Here is an 18,755-nt window from a genome sequence, read left to right as displayed (position 1 = left end):
GCTCTGCTACTTTGCCAAGAGCTTCCACAGAATTAACACGCTAGGAATTTTACCGAGTAAGACCCACCGTTGAAAAGATGGGGTCAAGACCACACCCAAACTCCCACATTCCCACAAAATAAGCATCCTAAAACTGGCAGATACAGTGCCAGACAGAAAGACCTCAAAGATCATCTGGAGTCTCTTCATGTTAATTTTGTAGTCAACAGAATTCACATAGGTGCCCGTAGGAGAAAAGAAAAGCTCAACATTTAGGTGCACCCTGAATCACTGGAGCAGTGAAGAAGGACCTAAAGGGTTTGTCTCAGTAATGTACCACCTGTTGATGGGCTTGTGTTGAGGTTAGCCACGAAGGTAACCAGACGTAGCCAGTCTTTAAAAATGATGTACAAGCTACAGAAATAAAGAACCAGAAGAGAATGTCAAAATGAGTCAGGAATCAGAACAGCTTTACAAGGCCTTACAGAAAGTGTGGCGAGGCTAAGAATATGAGCAGGCTCTTCACAAGGCCTAAGTCTTGGAGTTTTAAATGTTGGAAGCACAATATTTGATATGCATGATGAACGAATTCCTGGGAACGGCCACTGGAGGGTTCTGCTCCAAACAGAGCAGAGTTATTTCTGTTGTTTAGCCCCCAGTGAAGGACGAAAGCAAACACTGCACACACACGAGTCTAGAGACAGTGTGTGCACTCACTTCCCAAGGTCCCCTGCAAACTCCTCTCTGCTGCTCCAGAAAGCTTAGGTTATACCCACACTTCTCAATCCAGGCTAAGCTGTTCCAACCTTTTGTGACATTTTCCCTGAAGTTTTAGTCACCTAGCTATTGCCTCTCCCTTTCTAAACTGCTAGGCTCTATATTAATATTCTTTCTTCTCATGCTCATGTTGCCTAACTTAAGAAATCAATGGAAGAAAGCAACTGCTTCCTACTGTTTGAGTGGTTCTACTTACTGAATAATGACACATGATCTTGAGGCTATAATCTATGCCCGGTACTTCCAAACTATTATGACCCATTTAATTTCCCTAACAACCTTATGAGGGTAGTATTGGTTGTTTAAGATGATATGGAACTAAGACATAAGGAGATGAAGAGACTTTCTCAGAGTTCCCAGACTCGAGGCGGTGAAGCCTGGGTGAAAATCCCAGCAGCCTGCTCCCAGTGGGCAGGCGATGGGCGTCCTGCTCATCTTACAGTTCGCACACTAAGCAAACCACTTTTCACCTTTAGTTTCCTTGCCTTTAAATGAGAGCAATGCTATCATTTGAGATGAATGCTGGTGAGCATAAAATAACATGCCCGGTACTCAGAGGCAGTCAAGGACAGAGGTAGTAAACCCTTCTCTATGTTCACTCGCCCAGGGACCACTCCAGGAAACCCACAGTGGGCTGCGCTGGGGCTAACATTTCCACAGCTTTAAACGGAGCACACTGATAAACATCAAGTAGGTAGAATTACTATGACGACCATATGGCACTGACACCTTCCTTCCGGATTTTAAGAGGGACACAAATCATGTACATAATTCAATGTATACGATCCTTGAAAAGTAACAGTCTTGGGATCTGTGGCAGCTTGTAGAAATAAAGCATAGCCGTCAAAACTGTCACTGAGTCTGCCGCCTGAGAGGCAGCTGCTGAACTTTAACAGACATCTGGTAAACCTCCCCAGTAGTAGGCCACAGATCTCCTCCTGAGGGGACAGGAATATGACAATAGCACTAAAAATAAGGGCAGTAAAATGTCAGGTATTTCAAGCACATCTTCATTTGGAGGGACCTGAAGCAATTACATAGCACAAAGAACTGATTTTACTCAGTGGTGGAATCTCATGTGTGAATGCACACATTACACACATCACTACTGAGGGGCCATATCCCAGCACCCATGACTCCAATCTTAATTCAGCCAACATCCACCCAACTTACATCTTCAAACAGTGCTTTCCTCTTTCGTGCATTATTTTAAATTGTTAAAGAAAATTCCTAAGACAAAATACTGCGTTGCAGTAAACTACATCTTCAACTTTCCTCTCAGTTTTAAACTGAAATTTGGCATGGTACAGTTTGTGGAGGGGGAACTATATGCATGTTATTTATTCTAATAATTGCTATTAATTTAATGTACATTACAATGTTTATCATTTCCTTTATTACTTTGATTGGGAAAGTAAATTCCATATCAACATTGATGTAGGCATAAAAGAGAAACACATAAAATATATATAATAGAATGGTTGAAGAAAAACAGTTTTTTATTAATTTAAGAAAAATACCCCCAACTTAGTAAATATGAATAAATTTCTAAATAATATATAAAATATACCTAAATAGAGTTTTCTATACTTTGAGATAAAATATACATTTTACTTTAATGTATTGTAAAGTTTATTTCTGTGTATGAAATGTATTCTTTTTTAAAATATATATATTTACTATTGTCTGTATGGGTGTTTTTGCTGCATGTCTGTCTGTGTACTCCGAGCATGCTCAGCGCTCTTAGAGGCCAGAAGATGGCATCAGATCCCTTGGGGCTGGAGCTCCAAACATCTGTGAGCCATCATGTGGGCACTGGGAATCAAGCCTGGGTCGTCTGGAAGAGCAGGCAGTGCTGTCAGCTACTGAACCGCCCTGCAGCCCCTGAAGTGAGTCCTTCCTTTGCAGCAAGGTGGGCACTGCATCTGTTTGTGACAGCAGTTTGGGAAATTACTGTTTTCTCAGCAGGCCATTTTCAAAATGCAAAGGGCCTTAAAGGTTAGTTCCATGCTGAATTCCAAATGAAAACTCATTTCCAATGATCTAGTTACCACGTCATGTTACACACTCAGTTCATCACACGTCATGTTACACACTCAGTTAATCACACGTCATGTTACACACTCAGTTCATCACACGTCATGTTACACACTCAGTTCATCACACATCATGTTACACACTCAGTTCAAAACACGTCATGTTACACACTCAGTTCATCACACGTCATGTTACACACTCAGTTCAAAACACGCCATGTTACACACTCAGTTAATCACACGTCATGTTACACACTCAGTTCATCACACGTCATGTTACACACTCAATTCCACTCCACTGTGTGCTTTAACAGTTCCCAGGCAACAAGGCAAACCGCGTGCCTCTCTCTGAAGACCAATGACAGAATATCGGAATGAGGAGATGGTTTGGAAATCCTCTAGGGTCCCATGTTTTCTCAGATGACCACAGGCTTAGCACGTACATTTATTAGTATGGACATTCCGAGAGAACTTCGACAACTTCACTGAGACATAAACTGCCGCACACTGTTGAAACTGACAAACGGGGTGAATACACAAACACACTATGTCCACGGCTCATGCCCTCCCAAACAAGCAACAGCTCTCTTCCCTGAGCAAATCTAGACCTGAGCCATGAGCCATTTCTAACAAGGGAAAACATAGACAAGCAATAACCACCTACCTGCCTAAGAGACTGTAAAGATTTCATTAGCCAATTCCCACCTGAGCTAAAAGGCAGCACCTTTCAACATGGGAGCTCCTAGGTGACATTAACAGCGGGTCCCTAAAGGTTCCTAGGCATACGCAATCACAACAAGGAAGTTCTCCCAAATCTATTATTGTGTGAATGGGTGTATTTACATTTTCAAACAGTAAGAAATAAGTAGGTTTCCATGACAACAATTTTAATTATAGAACCCACTCACAGAGCGTAGCTTATTATATTCAGCATCAAGCAGGCAAGCCTCGTTAGTGTCCACACTGAGAAGGAGAGAACAGGGTGGTGCAGGAAGGTCGAAGGCTTCTCAAAGAAGAAAACGGGTCGACTGGGTGACATGTGCCTCCTCCGTGACACAGAAAGACATGACTGGGAATCAATGGGATATTCTGCCATACGACAGTAAAATGCAGCCCACACATGTAGGGAAATGTGAAGCAAGAGCAACAAGCTTACGGTGGACAACTGTAGGTTCATTAAACACTGTTTCCTCATCGGGCTCCCATTATTCCCTTTGGAAGGGTGATTATAATCTATGACACCGTATGTGATCTGCCTTTTTGCTTTAATTTTACAGGGGGTTACGGTTCAAATATTAGCTTGAGTCTCAGAAGAGACTTTGGACTTGTAAATAGTGCTGAGATTGTGAAAGACTATGGGGATTTTTGAAGTTGGACTGAATGCATTTTGGATTATGGCATGGCCACAGGCTTATGGGGTTAGGGAGCAGAATGAGAGGGTTTGAATGAGAATGGCCCCATTGGCTCATATATCTGAATGCTTAGTTCCCAGTTAGTGGAACTGTTAGGGAAGGATTAGGAGGCGTGGCCTTGTTGGAGCAGGTGAGCCACTGAAGGTGGGCTTGTAGGTTTCAAAAGCCCACACCAGCTCCTCTTGCTTTCTCTGTCTGCAACTTGTGGACCAGGTGTTAGTGCTCTGCCATTGCTCGAGAGCCATGGCTGCCTGCTGTCTGCCATGTTGGTCATAGACTCACCCCTGAAACTGTAAGCAATCTCCCAGTTAAATGTTTTCTTTTATAAGTTGTCTTGGGCATGTAGCTTCATCACATAAATAGTGGCCATAAGACAATGTCTAAATGTAGAGTGATTTGAACAAATTACGTCCTGAAAATTTCAATATTTAGTAAAAAAATGTCATTCAAAATTTAAATGCCAATATTATTCTTCTTAAAAATCAATTGTTAGCTGGGAGTGGTGGTGCACACACCTTTAATCAACACTGAGGAGGCAGAGGCAGGCAGATTTCTGAGTTTTAGAGGCCATCCTGGTCTATAGAGTGAATTCCAGGACAGCCAGAGCTACATAGAGAAACCCTGCCCTACAAAAACTAACTAAGTAACTAAATAAATAAATACTAATTGCTACCCCTAATGAGGTTGGTCATCAAGAATCATAGTATCTTCTGTTTGATAACCATGTAAGAGACATGATTCAGAAGAAACACCTTTTGTAAACATCAGTCAATTTCAAGACCTGGATGCAGCCACCAAAATCCTAGTCTCCAATACTAAACTCCTACTGATCGTAGTCATTGAACTTTGTGAATACCTTCCTGCATCAGATGTAATAGATAGCAGTTTTAAATAAACTATTTCAAACTTCACCCTACCTACACTATGACTAAGCAGCACTAAATACTTAGGAAGTTAATTTCTGAGATGTTTCAACTAATTAGGAATGGATAAACATTAATGTTTACCTAACATTTGGCTGGGCTTTTCAGAGAGTAGTAAAAGCTTAGTCACGGCTCCCAAGTTTAAGAAGATCAATTCAAGCCGTATTATTTGAGCTTGCAATAAATAGATGTATTTTCTTGGAAAAATATCTATTGTTGTAGTAAAACTTGAGTTTCCTTTTGAGCCAGATTGTATGATTACTCGTTTATATTGTTCTTTCCGCAGGAACCTACACACCCCCTGTTTGCATCCTGTTATTCATTGTGAGCTTCCCTTCACTTCGTTACACTGCTTCCTAATAGAGGGACGGTTGGACCGAATGTGAACAGGCACCCTTGGGACTGTCGGGAGCTCCACATCACCCAGTTTGCTCTGTACATGTGGGTCCTAGGCTCTGCTCTGACACACTGCAGGCCCACTGACGGTCCAGAGAAGATGGGTAGTCATTTTGGTTTTGACTGATTTTTATTCCCTCAATTTCCATCTAACTCTGTGGTCCTATAAGGAACAGCTCAAGGTACTGTTTTTACTTTCATAGGCAAAGCAAACAACTTTTAAAAACTAGCTCTGGGCACAGTGGAGGCCAAACTAAGACATGTCACAACTTTTGTAACACATTTGCTCAAATACTGATCCCTTAGTTAAAGTGACTGAACCAGCACAGGACAGGCATTCTTTAGAAGGTATCTTTTAACAAAATTTCCAGCTACATTTCATGTACACTGAAGTGTTAAACCAGCAAGATGGTTAAACACTAAGGGTGATGTAATTGATGAGGAATAATTCAAACAGGTAATGGACCTGAATGAAACCCCAACTTATGAATGAAGGGCTGAGAAAATACTTTTAACATGCCTGGAACATTACAGCATTGCTAATAAGGCTGTCTAAACATGCATGTGTGTAAAGATACATACATCTTAAGCATATATACATACACACACACATATATACATACATACATATGTATATATGTATGTATATGTATGTATATGTATGTATGTGTATATATATATGTATATATATATATATATATATATATATATATATATATATATCTTAAGGATAGGGAGTACATAGTACTTACATGGCGACATAGTTATTCAAGTAGCTTTGGTGTCTTCCCCTTACTTTTAAACAGGGGACAGTGTGTTTATTTTCTCACACATATATACACACAGACATAAACATTATTTTTTCTACATACACACATATCAACATTCCTCATTACAAAGGCACAAGAAATTGAATGATTCATGCCAATATTCCTTTCTCAGAGTCGAGAGAGGCCCCTGGCCTGCACATAAAACTGTCTAAGGGCAGAGGCACCGCCCCCGTCAGGGAGGAGCGAAGGGCGTCTGGTGTGGCAGAGCACAGTGTGTGAGCAAACACCAAGGGTCAGGATACAAAGCCGCAGCCCAAGCTCAGGTTAAGCAGCAGTGGCTCCAAAGTGTTCCCAAGCATTCTTCCTTCTCTCACTGGACCTGCAGATGAGCTGACTCGCAGCAAGCCCCACCATGCTGGGGGTGTAGGCAGTTCCAAGCTTCTAGGTGGGCACTGGAGATTTGAACCCAGATCTTCATGTCTGCACAGCCAATCCTCTCTTACCCACTAAGTCACTGCTCAGCCCTAATCACGGTCTTCAAGGATCTTGCTATTTCTTTGTAGAAATGAAACCTGAGAGCGTAACTCTAAATACATGACTTTCACAGGATGGTACGGCCTACCATTCAAACGGCTGTATTTTTCTGGTGAACGAGACAGGATGGCTAATTTGACGATAGTAACAAATTTAGCTTTGACACTTAACTATCGTTTATGACACAAACCATTTTCACCCATCGATAGTTTTTATAGTCATTAACATTAAGAGAAGGATACTTAACGTTAGTATTTTACAAGCCATTGCTGGGAGGGTCAACCCTGGTGTCTCACCATCGAAGAAGCTCTTGGCCCTCAGGTAGCTGACACTGAGCCGGAGGACGGAGAGTTTGTCGAGCTTATTAATAACGTCTTGTGGGAAGGGCAGCAGGCTGGCCAGGCGGTCCAACTCCGTGTTCAGTCGGTCTCTGTGTCGCTTCGAAGGATTGGATTTGATTCCTTCAGCAGGAACTGGCTTTACTCTGAAAAAGAAAGAGTCACAAGAGCCTTTAGAACACACAGCAAAAATGTCATAACATTCCAACGTCTCCTCAGACAGCGCTCTAACAGAACAAACTTTAAAGATCGACTTCAAGCTTGCACTGGTCTTGCCCACACCTCCCTTTGATATCTTAGTAGCGGGGAATGGGGACACCCTTCATTGGTGTGTCATTAAAAGCTCACAGACTCATCACGGAGAAAGGTTAAATATGTCTAACAAAAGCACTTACTCACTTCACATATATGCAGTGTAGCAAGACTACTAGGCTTTATTTTCCCCTTGAAAACAATCGATAGCCATGGCCAAAGCAATGGGAAGTTCTTTACTGCACTGTGCTGAAATCACACTTCTGCTCTCTTCTAGGGACACAGCCCACTGTTGCTTCTGAGGATGGCAGAGAAGCCAGAAGCAGTAAGACCAGCGGCTTCCTGTACACATCCCACTCCAAACGGCTCCCCCATCCTTCAGGAACCTGAAGATGCTCCACTATCTACATAATATGGTCCTTATATACAGACAGGAATAAATCTGAATGCAGGTATTCATATTTGCTGCATGTCAAATGCTAGAGGCAATTGCTACTCTCATCCTGGGCTAAACCTACATAATGATTAGGTTTTATGGTTTGCATCTCAATTAAAAGGCCGAGGAGACCCTGACCATGTAGTATGATGTTCCTTTCAGAGAAAAACAAAACAAAACACAAAGACACAAATAAAAAAAAAAAGATATGGGTAGGAGATGAACCTAGGTTTACAGAAAGGTCTTGTCCGAGATTTCAAAGTGAAAATCAATAACTTAAGGTCAGTTAACAGATCAGCAGACACCCATGCAAAAACAGAGATGACATTAAATGACAGGTGAGATGACCCGGTGGGAAGATGTGCTCGCCACCAAGGCTGCTGAACAGAGTTCAAATTCCAGGACCCACATGGAGGAAAAAGATAATGGACTCCTCTATGCTGTCCTGATATCCACAGCATACCATGGTCTGACTGTGCATTCATGCATGCACACACACACACACAGACACACACAGACTCGGACACAGACTCGGACACAGACTCACACTTATATACACTCACATACACACACATGCACGCACATGCACACACAGACTCATATACATACTCAAAGACACACACACTTATATACACTCACACTCACATACTCACACACTAACACACACACACACATTTTAAAAAGAAATGAAATGAAATTGGAAAAGTAAATAAAATTTTAGATAACATCTACACCTTGGCATAAGCTCCGCACAGCAAAGCCACTGACAACACACACTGAGGTCACAGGGTCGTGCAGAGCAAAGACTGACTGGGTAGTGTAGCACTAATTTGACTGAAAAAGAATTTTTAGGCAATTTATATCTTCAATGATACAAATGGAGAAGAAATATTTCAAATAGAAAATGGATGAAAATTCAGAATTTTACCATGCTTTTATATTTCTCTAGAAAATAACTTCTTCAACAACATGGCTTTCTATATTAGAATTCATACTATTTCTGTAAAAAAAAGAGTAAAGATGTATAGAGATTAAAAATCAATACTTTCTTTAAGGTGTCCTTATTAAACAGAAATTGGTAATGGTTTCCCTATTTATTTCTCCTGGTAATATACATATAGTAAAATTTAAGTCACAGCTAATAGTCATATTTCTCAATTAACCAATCCAATTTCAATCTTCATTTATAATGTGTACCTACCTCATTCTGTAAGTCTCTCTAGTGGTTAATTAAAGGTGCCACAATTACTAATTTAGATATGTCCTATCCTGGACTGTCCATAAAGATGTTATTGAATTATATCAAAAACTATTGTGGGAGCAACATAAAATGAGGAGCTGCTTTAAGAGAGACCATTCACATAAAAGTGATATCTGACCCGGACCCTGGGTAAGGATGGGGTGGGGTGTGAAGCAAGGAGATGGGAAGGAGGAAAATATGCGAGGGGGAAGGTGGCAGAGGCCACATTGCTTCAAGGAACACCAAATGCCTGCCCTGTATGGATGCAGAGCCCTTAGCTGTGAAATTGCTACACAAACCCTTTCCTTGCCACTGGGGGACAGGGAACTAAACCAATGCCCGCACATACAGTGTTTACAAATGCTGTGAAGCAGCCTAAAGCACACTAAGGAAGGACTGGTGGAGGTCTGACTGTGACAGACGGGGAGTCTGTCTGAGGTTTCAGTACTGATGTGTACAAGATGAAGGAGGGCCTGGTGCTGCTGAAAACGGAGGAAGAAGCAGCAAGCTTCCTCAGAGCCACGGCAAATAACTGTATCTTGACAACCGAAGCTATCGTAAGCTCTGAGCTGGGATCTACCCTAGGAGTTCTGTGTTTTGCCAAGCTGCCCTTGTTCACAGAGAATACGGACAGCAGGACAGGGCTCACGCAAGTCCCAATTCTGTCATGAGAAACTTCTTTCTAAAACACAGATCCAAAGGAGCTTCTCTGATATAACTTTTAGTTAGCTCTGAGCTCTCTGGCCAACAGAGAACCCTTCGTGACTGTTCTAGCTTGTATCTACCCCTTTGGCTTCGCTTTATCTGGCCAAAGTCTTCATGGACCATTGTCCTCCAGGGCTAAGAAGTCCCTTCCAGCTATCAACATGTACTTTGATGCCTCCATGCAACTCCTTGATCTGACTCACTCCCTTCAAGTCTACAACAAAGCCTTTTAAAAAGCCTTTTATGACCTGCCTTGCAACAGATTGCTACCCCGTCCCATGTCTTCTGAATCTTACCCCGAATCATCATGCAACCTCTTCCTCAGGAAGAAACCACACAAATAACTGCATGTGAAAGTCTATATTTGATATGGCCATCCACTCTTGATGGCTTTGCAGTAACAAGCAGGAAACAATCGGGAGAATAATATAAACAGACACAAGCTCCCTAAGATGACACAGAGAAGTAACAGTAACCGAGAGCCACGGGCCATGCAGAGCTTCTTGGGATGGCTCCTTGTAGGATTTAATCCAGTACTAGATTCTGAGACTGTTACTTTCCACAAAACAAAGCATTCACCATTTAATGCATTACCATGAACCTTGTGCAATGTTTAGCATGGGACCAAATTCACAAAATTGTTAAATAAAGTTGGACTTCAATCAAGCAGTAAAGAACCTGCAAGCTTGGATTAAGGAGAAATGGAGTTCAGAAGCCTGAAAGAAAGACTTTAGGATGCTGATGGGGCAAAGACACAATTCATGATTTGTTTAAAGATTAACCTGAAAACTCCTGTTCCCACCTGTCGACCACAGGCTCCAGCTGGACGCAGGCAGGCAAGCTTGTCTGGAGAAGTCCAGCTCACTGTAGCTGATGCTGAGTTTTAATGGCAGGCTGTCTACAGTCTCTAACGACCCACCAGGCTAATCTACACCTGTTTGTCTCATCATTTGTACCCAGTATTTGAAGCAACGTGGGGGAAAAGGGAACGATTTGAGTCAATCATAAGTTCGTGTTATTGTAGGTGCTTGGCAATGCAAACATATGGTTTCAGCCATCCCAGACAATTACAGCCATGTCTTTTGACAACAGACACCATTGTATCTCCCAGGCTCACTCTCTTAGCTGTTTTCTCTGCAATGTAATCTATTCCCACGCCTTCAGTATTTGCATATCTCTAAGTCTCCTCCTGTGCTTGAATGTCCCCATTCATACCTCATGGAACCTGGGCTCCCCTTCTTATTTTCTTGTGGGATGCTACTCTTTACCCTTTACCCAAGAAATCTGAAGTAGTTCCTAACAAACCCCTCTACTACACCAGCTCCACGCAGCTCTTTCTTTTTCTCAGTAGCATGATTATGATGAAAGGTCAGAGAATAACAAATACTGCCCCAAATACAAAGAGATCCATAACATCCAGGCACAAATCCTCTTCAACCATTGGGCTGTGCAATTACAGCAGAAGTATTTCCATACTGAGAGAGCCTTTAGGCAAAATTATTACTTAGAAAACTACTATCAAACAAGCATTTGGCTTTAGAGTTTGTAATGTTTATTGATTTCCACAGTCAACCATTTACATATTGGTCACAACTGATACTCAAATTCCTACTACCTTCACCTTTCTTAAAGGTTTTATTTAATTTATCCTCTCACACAGACTAAGATTCGCTATGCTGTTACTGTCGTTACTTCTATGACCTTAGTACAGAACCACGATACTCTCTTTTTGATTGGATTTTAAGGCCTGCTCCATGAGATGGAGCCCACAGCTGACACTGTCAGTGAACACAAGGACCTGTGGCTAGATGGGCTATGGGGCCTAGGGAAAACCTATTACCATTATTCTGTTAAATGGACATAGCAATAAAATGACTCCTAATGACTTACTGTCACACCCATAGATTAGAGCATTGCTCAGCTCTCCTGACAGAAGCTCCTTGTTTCCATGGCTAGCCATCAGCAGGCACCCACAACTGGCAAACACGTAGAAGAAAAAGAAAAAGAGGATAAAGAGTGTGCTCAACCCTAATTCAGAGAGGTTTATACCACACCCTCCCTCCCAATGCTCAGGGATCTACATGGAAGAAGGGGCAGAAATATCCTGGAGCCAAAGAGGGTGGGTGATATCAGAGCAGAGGACAGGTCAGCCCCACAGGGCCTGTAACAACACACAAACGTTCCAGCCAGCCACAACCCAGCAGGGAGAAGAGCAGCTTAGCCTGAAGTCCCCACATCCAGCTGCTTGGAACCTGATTGCTGGTTGGAGAAAAAAGCAAATTTTCTACCATGGAGGGACACACACCCAGGAGTAGCTGGCCAAAAAAAAAAAAAAAAAACAAAAAACAAAAAAAACAAAACAACAACAACAACAACAAAACAGAGTAGATGGAATTTAAGGTCTATATAGAATGATGAATGAGGGGACTCGGGTGGGTAGGGTAGGGAGGTGGGGTGGATCTGGGGGGAGTTGGGGAGGGGATAAATATGGTCAAAATACATTGTATCAAATTCTCAGAGAATAACATAGTTTGAAAATGTGGAAAGAAAGTGAAGAAGATACCTGACTCTAGCCTTCATGTGCGCGCGCGCGCACACACACACACACACACACACACACACACACACGGTAGGGGAATAACTTCAGAATGAGGAGAACACTCTCAACCCTCAACCCCATGCATTCTTCCTTTTGTTCCTCAGCTCCAATGTACAGGTGTTCTCTGAACGATAATTTTAAGTGTGAACTATTATAGACTATGTGCTTAATTTAAAATGAAAGGAGCTCTATATGGCATAAAGATGAATTTCATCGCCAGGCTGGTTCAGGTTGACGTTTTATTTCCCTATATGAGACCAAAGGCATCTGCAGACCTTCTGAGACTTTTGCCTGGAAGTCACACTGAGTCGGAACTCTCTTGCCACTGTCCTGTTCCTGCTTTTCTAGTTCTGATGGGTTCTTTACTTTCCGGATGGCTTTAGTTAAGGAGAGATTTATGTAAACAGCAGGAGCTCACACAAGAAACACACACCAAGAAAAAAAAAAGGAAAATGAAATACGTCCTAGGAATGGTGATTCTGCAGGTGACCCTGAGCATAGGAGGAATGCTCTCTCTTCCTCCTTCTTAAGCATGTGCACACTCTTTCTTAGTATTGCCCCCTGAGCACACATAACAGATCCAGCATAGCACAGTCATCAAGGTAAGACCTAGATAGTGTTAAGTGGTGATCAACCGGTAACTTGGCAAACCTCAAACACTTGCTATGTGGGAAGCTCCGGTCCCCGCAAAGCCAACAGGAGCAGACAGACATTACAACAAGCCAAGCAAGGATGCTGCATTGCTCAGAGAAGTGGGTCGGTTAGCAGGGATGCTCAAGAGTCCATAAAGATGCCGGCCTCTAAACCAGGTGTTAAATCTAAGCAAGACATTCGGGATTCACGATGGCAGGGATACAACATTTTCTGCAACTACCATTCTCTTTCATAAACAAAGACAAAAGGGGTGGGGGGGGGGCAAAGGCGGAAATTCTGTCTCTCATAAACCTAAGACATTGCCCACATATGGAAAAGAACAGGATGGTGGGAGATGGTGAGAACTACCGATGTATGCTAGGAAAATAAGACATTACTTATCTCAGCAACGGAGGATTTTTACACAGTCAAAAATACGAAGCATATGTAATCCAAAACTCGGAAGCAAGGGAGAGCTGAGGAAAGCTCCGGAGAGATGGGATGCTAAAGTCCTTAAGGAAGGCATCAAAGGCAATGCCCAGCGCACTGGATGCCAGGCACTGCTGCATGTGTGTTAACGACTTTTAAATGTGCATGCATGTTAGAGGGATCTTGTTCACAACAAGAGAAAGAACACACCGAGAAGCTGAAGAGTGTTAGAGAAAGTCAGTCAGCACGGGAAGGAGATGATCCAAGACCCACACTCTGTGCTGATCCCACAACTGCACACGAGCCCAGTTCCAATACACAGACTCAACCACCTCCACCATTCGCCTGTCAAACTGGTAACATTTTTAAGTGAAATATGCAGATTGAGGCATGTTTCATAGACAACCACTGGGGATGTAATTCACAAGAAATCCTATAATAAAGTTTGTCATTATATCTGAGTGCAACACTTGGTTCAACCTTAGAAGTATATGCCCACGTTTGTGACCCCAATTTCTACCTGCAGAGGTTTGTCCTATGGAAATTACACAGTTGTACAGGAATTTACAAATTTCCAGGGTGCTCTCTAAAACACCAGTTAAATTACTGAAATGTTAGAAATGACAGGATGTCCCCTAGAAAGAAAAATATAGAAGCTACTCAATAGAACACCACACAGCTATTAAAAATGCTTCACAGGGAGATGTGTGCAACCGTGAAGGAAGCTGGGGAAGGTTCTAGGAAGAAAGGACAAGAACACAGAGCAGGAGCTGAGCAAGAACAGATCAAGACCTAAGAAGGAAAGTGGGGTTTCTCTGCCTTGGTGTTTACAAAAAGATGCTGTAGGCAAGGAGCAACCCCTAGGACAGAGGCTGTCATGCCTACTGATGAGCCTGTTCACCTAGGCCGTCCTGCCAAAAACTAGAGATTCAATACCCAAAGTCTGGTTTTTCACGTAATCCATGAACCAACTTTGAACGTGAGCCATAGGGCCAGTGACGTGAGGGAAATAAAAATATCATCCCGTAGTTCTACTGTGAAAGTGAAACTGATCTGGAGGGAAATCCTGTGTTCGATGCTCCTATCAGCACATATAAGAAAAAGAAAACAGCATTTCCCTGCTACTTTACGCTGCTAAGCCGAACCAATAAGTTTTCAGGGGTTTGAAAGCCGGAGAGGGCCGTGGAGATTTGCACAGTGCCCTCTTCTACGTCACAGTGTTAACTAACAGAGGACGCCACCTGTACTGAGCACACTGGCCGGGAAGGCAAGAGACGGCCATGTCTGTAAGGGCCACCTCAGGCCTGACACACATACCTAGCAGGACTTAGACAGCAGGCCTTTGCTCAGGTCTCAGGCAGCCTTCCGCTTTACCAGACCTTCTGTCTTCTAGTTCAGATATAAGACAGCAGCAGGAGACTGTCCTGACGTTCTTAAACAACTTGAGCCGGAAAGGGAGACAGAAAGAACATGGGGCGGGGTGGGGAGCAAAGACAGCCTGGGATGAGTTGCAGGAGGGGAAAAATTAATACAGACAAACAAACAACAACAAAACCCGTGACCTGATTACCAGCAGTGAGAAACTAGGCCTCATCTAATAGTTTGGATCTGTGGTTTCTTCTGCTCTTTTTGATGTGAGCCCTTGTGTTTGGACCCATCCACAGATAAATAACGTGAGGCGTATCTATCTGTAGCCTCAACACAGACACTCTCTCAATAATGCTATTTGAGAGACAGCAATGAAGGAAAAGATGAAGGGTCTGGAAGGATCTAGAATTCTAGGTGCTCTCTAAAGAGGGCACCATACCACAGCTCTGTTGAAAACTTGGCATTATGCAACCTAACAAAACTTTTAGTGAGGTTTGTTGTACAGGTGAGGCTCACAGGGTTTTATCAGAATGAAGGGAACATTAATAAGGTAAAAAGCTGCTTGCTCTGTATTTCTCAGCAGCTCACGTGACTCCTGAATGCTATTGTCCCGACAGCCACGAGGTTCCGGCTTGATTGCCATCAGGACTGCCTCATCTTCAAATGCAGGTTTGACTTAGTGAACATCTGGTGTTTGCTAACACACTTTACTAACTTTCTAGGAACATGATAAGCGGAAATAGCAGAAAAACCATTTCTGTCTTTCAAAAGCTTCAAAAATGTATTTAAAGTTATCAATGGCAGAGTAATCATCGGGTGGTAGGTTTTCGAGCCCTCTTCGCGCGACGAAATGTTCCTTCCCAAAGAGAATAAGCAAGAACAGGATAAGTAAAAACATTTGCTCATTTTCTGGGGCAAACTTACTAAGTGTGGGGCAACTAGCTAAGAAATGTAGCAGAAGATTCTTCTCCTAGAGGCTGGCTTTGAAATTCTGTCCTTGAAGATGAGGATAATGACTGCTTCAGAGTCTTTAATTTTCTAACTTTCATTGCACCAAGGAGGAGGGAAACAGCTATTCACAGTCAGATGTATGCAGGACACTGGACTGGGATGAAACAGAACACATTTCAAACTCAGTTCCTACTAAAGATGACTGCCATGGTGGGACCAGCCACTAGAGGGCGCTAATTTTGCCTCCCGATCCTCACTTGAATGTTCTTCAGGTTCAAATCATGTTGCCTATTTAAGTCCAAATTCTCAGGGAACTGTATATTTAAGTGGGCATTTTGTTAAAACCGTAAAATAATGGTGCATATGCTCTTGGAGTAAAATAAAACAGCTATGCTGTAAAGGGTCTATGTTAAACAAAATGAGAAAGCATGGTCAACCCAAAGATGTGTCTTTCCTGAAGTTGAGGTATTTGGGGCCTCCCTGCACACAACCTCTTCTTTTTAACTCAAGGATTCATATTAAAATTTAATAACCTATTGTTTAAGAGTAAACAGATTCAGTGCCTTATAAAGTTAACTATTTTCCACTCAGGGGAAAAACGTGAGAACTTTCACTAGGTGATCTAAGTGCCAACACTAAGCTCTTGTGCAGAGCAGGCTGGTGACCTTTAAAACACTTGAAAGGTTACAGTCAACCCACAGTGCTCAGTCAAGATCTGATGAGCTGCAGCTAGGAACCAAACAAAACCAAACACAAGCCAGCGGGGACAAGAGTTTAGTTATAAGAAATTATCAAACGCAAGTATATTACAGAAGTGAGGGAGTAATAAAAATACTGAGACAACATAATAAAAGTTGTGTCTTAAAGGGAAGTGTTGTGATGTTAAAAAGGAAGCTTGCTCTATTAACTAGAAACAAAAAAAAAAAAAACCATTAAACGTTATAACGAATGAAAACTGAGCTCGTGAACTTCCCAGAGAAAGCACGTTTTGTCCTTACGTGACACCGTGGAAACAGGTGACTTACATACTCAAAAGAGGCTTCAGATCTCTTTTCCCATGAACATAAAATCTGAGATACACCCATCTCACCTCACGCTGAGTTAGTGTTGCTAGTAATGAAAACAAAGAACAGGCACTCGAAAGCCTCTCAGACTTTAACCATCGGGAACAAAGTCAGATGGAGAAAACACGTTTTAATAAAGAAAACCATTCTACAAAACAGCAAACAAGGCCCAGGAGCCAGGGTCCTCAGAACTACCCGGCAGGAAACCGCTGAGTCAGCGGTATTTGAGGCCGATACTCTGTACCGTAAAACTTACAAACATCTTCTCTCAATGCTGATTTAAAAGTCGAGATATGAGGAACTAGGACAGGTGAAATCCCTAAAGGAGATTAAAATTCACGAATAACCAAACTTTTAAGCTAGTAACCAGTTGTAAGCGTAGTATAAATCTTAAAATGTTATTTTTCTGGTTTGCTAGTATGTTAGCTAAGTCAAATTTTAAGCAAAATGCACACTACTGATTGCCTGAAAGTGTCCCTAAAACGATTTATTTAAAAAACATCTGGGCAATGGTAACTTGTAGAAACACCAAGATAATTATGAATGAATGCATCAATACAGCCAACTCCTACATGGAAACCTGTCTTAAGTATGGATCTCTTTCTATGTGGAAAAGGATTTAAAAGCATTTCCCATCTCACGCAGAAGACTGCAATCACTCTGTTAAAACTGGGAAATGAATTAATTACAGGTAGATACTGAGAATAATTTATAAGTCCAGTTCTTCTTCTTCCTTTTTTTTTTTCTTTTTGATCTTATAGGCCCTAAAACTTCTCCAAAAGGAAGTGCACAGCTTCGCCAAAGGGTGGCTAAGAAGGCCACCAAGCCACGGGGGCACCTGTCCACTGCACACTCCAACCTGCTACCGACTCTGCTCCTATACTGAGCCCTGCAAACTCGCTGCCTAGCAAGTAAACGAGACAGAGGAACAGAAAGCTAGCTGCTGGGAACAGAAAGGAATGCCTTCAGAGGCCAGGACCCCCTCTTTCAAACCTGCACGTGTTTAGTTAGCGCTTCCCAGCACCTCACCTCCGCGAGCTGCCTGCCAAGGACCCTACGCGTCCTCTAACGCTCACCAAGGTGGCGATCTGGAGTGGAGGAGGATTTCAGGACAGGCTTAGCAAATAGCTAAATAATCCAGAGCGGCACTAGGTAGGTCAGACCTGTCAACGAATCGGGGCCAGCCAAGGTCGCCAAGCTGCGAGGGTGCGGTGCCCGGAGCGGGGATGCATTTTTAAATGCATCGACCGGACCCGGTTCCCGGTTGGCAGCCCGCGTGGAAACCTCCCGCCCCCGCCGAGCGCCCGTGCCCGCCGTCACTCACGTTTTCTGCACCGGCTTGCGCCGCTTGCGGCTGGCATAGGTGATGTTGGCGCCGCTGCTCATGGTGCCCGCGCCCTGCCCGCTCCACCTGCGTCCCGGAGGCGGCGCCCGGCCCGCGCTGCGCCCAGGTGAGCCGCCACCGCCGAGGGCGGGACCGACCGCGACGCGCAGGTGCGGGCGACGGTAGAGGGGACGCGGGGCTGCCGGGGTGGCCGCGGAGGAGGAGCCCGCACGCTCGCCCGCCCGCCGCGCCCCGTGCCGGGGCCCCGGAGGCGCCGCGGTGCCCTGGGGCTTCCCGGCTCCCGCCTTGCGCCGCCGCTCAGGGGCCGGCTCCGGTGCCACCTCCCCTCCGAGTCCGTCCGTCCGTCCGTCCGTCCGTCCGCGCGCTCGCCCCGGGCCGAGCCTCTCCCGAGCACGCGCCGGGCACCGAGCGTCGAGGGGACCGCACACACGCGCTGCCGCCCGCCGCCGACCGGCTCCTCCGCAGTCGCGACCCCGCGCAGCCCGGCCACGCCCCTTGGCCACGCCCCACCTGCTCGGCCACGCCCCTCGCGGCTCCCAGGGGGGCTCCACCCCTCTTCCCAGCGCGT

The 18,755-nt window shown here is 43.8% G+C and overlaps 1 protein-coding gene across 4 annotated transcripts in view; it reads right to left on the bottom strand.

The window, feature by feature from the left end:
• Ahr (aryl hydrocarbon receptor) overlaps nucleotides 1–18,392 on the bottom strand; it is a 53,975-nt gene extending 35,583 nt beyond the window's left edge. For 3 of the 4 annotated variants that reach the window (XR_005286166.1, XM_038336246.1, XM_038336247.1), the window contains exons 1-2: nucleotides 18,167–18,392; nucleotides 7,124–7,311 (exon numbers count right to left, since the gene is read on the bottom strand). Coding sequence is in view for 2 of the 4 variants with exons in the window: in XM_038336246.1 (XP_038192174.1) it covers nucleotides 7,124–7,311; nucleotides 18,167–18,228 (250 nt within the window). In the remaining 2 variants the exon portion in view is untranslated. Of the gene's footprint in view, nucleotides 1–7,123; nucleotides 7,312–8,587; nucleotides 8,611–18,166 lie in introns of those variants that run through there. The other variant, XR_005286167.1, reaches the window with a different exon arrangement.
• Between the last annotated feature and the right edge of the window lie 363 nt (nucleotides 18,393–18,755).

Source organism: Arvicola amphibius, chromosome 7, assembly GCF_903992535.2.
Source record: "Arvicola amphibius chromosome 7, mArvAmp1.2, whole genome shotgun sequence".
NCBI lineage: Eukaryota > Metazoa > Chordata > Mammalia > Rodentia > Cricetidae > Arvicola > Arvicola amphibius.
The sequence above is the reverse complement of the archived record's forward strand: the minus strand, read 5'-3'. Positions and strand labels throughout refer to the sequence as shown.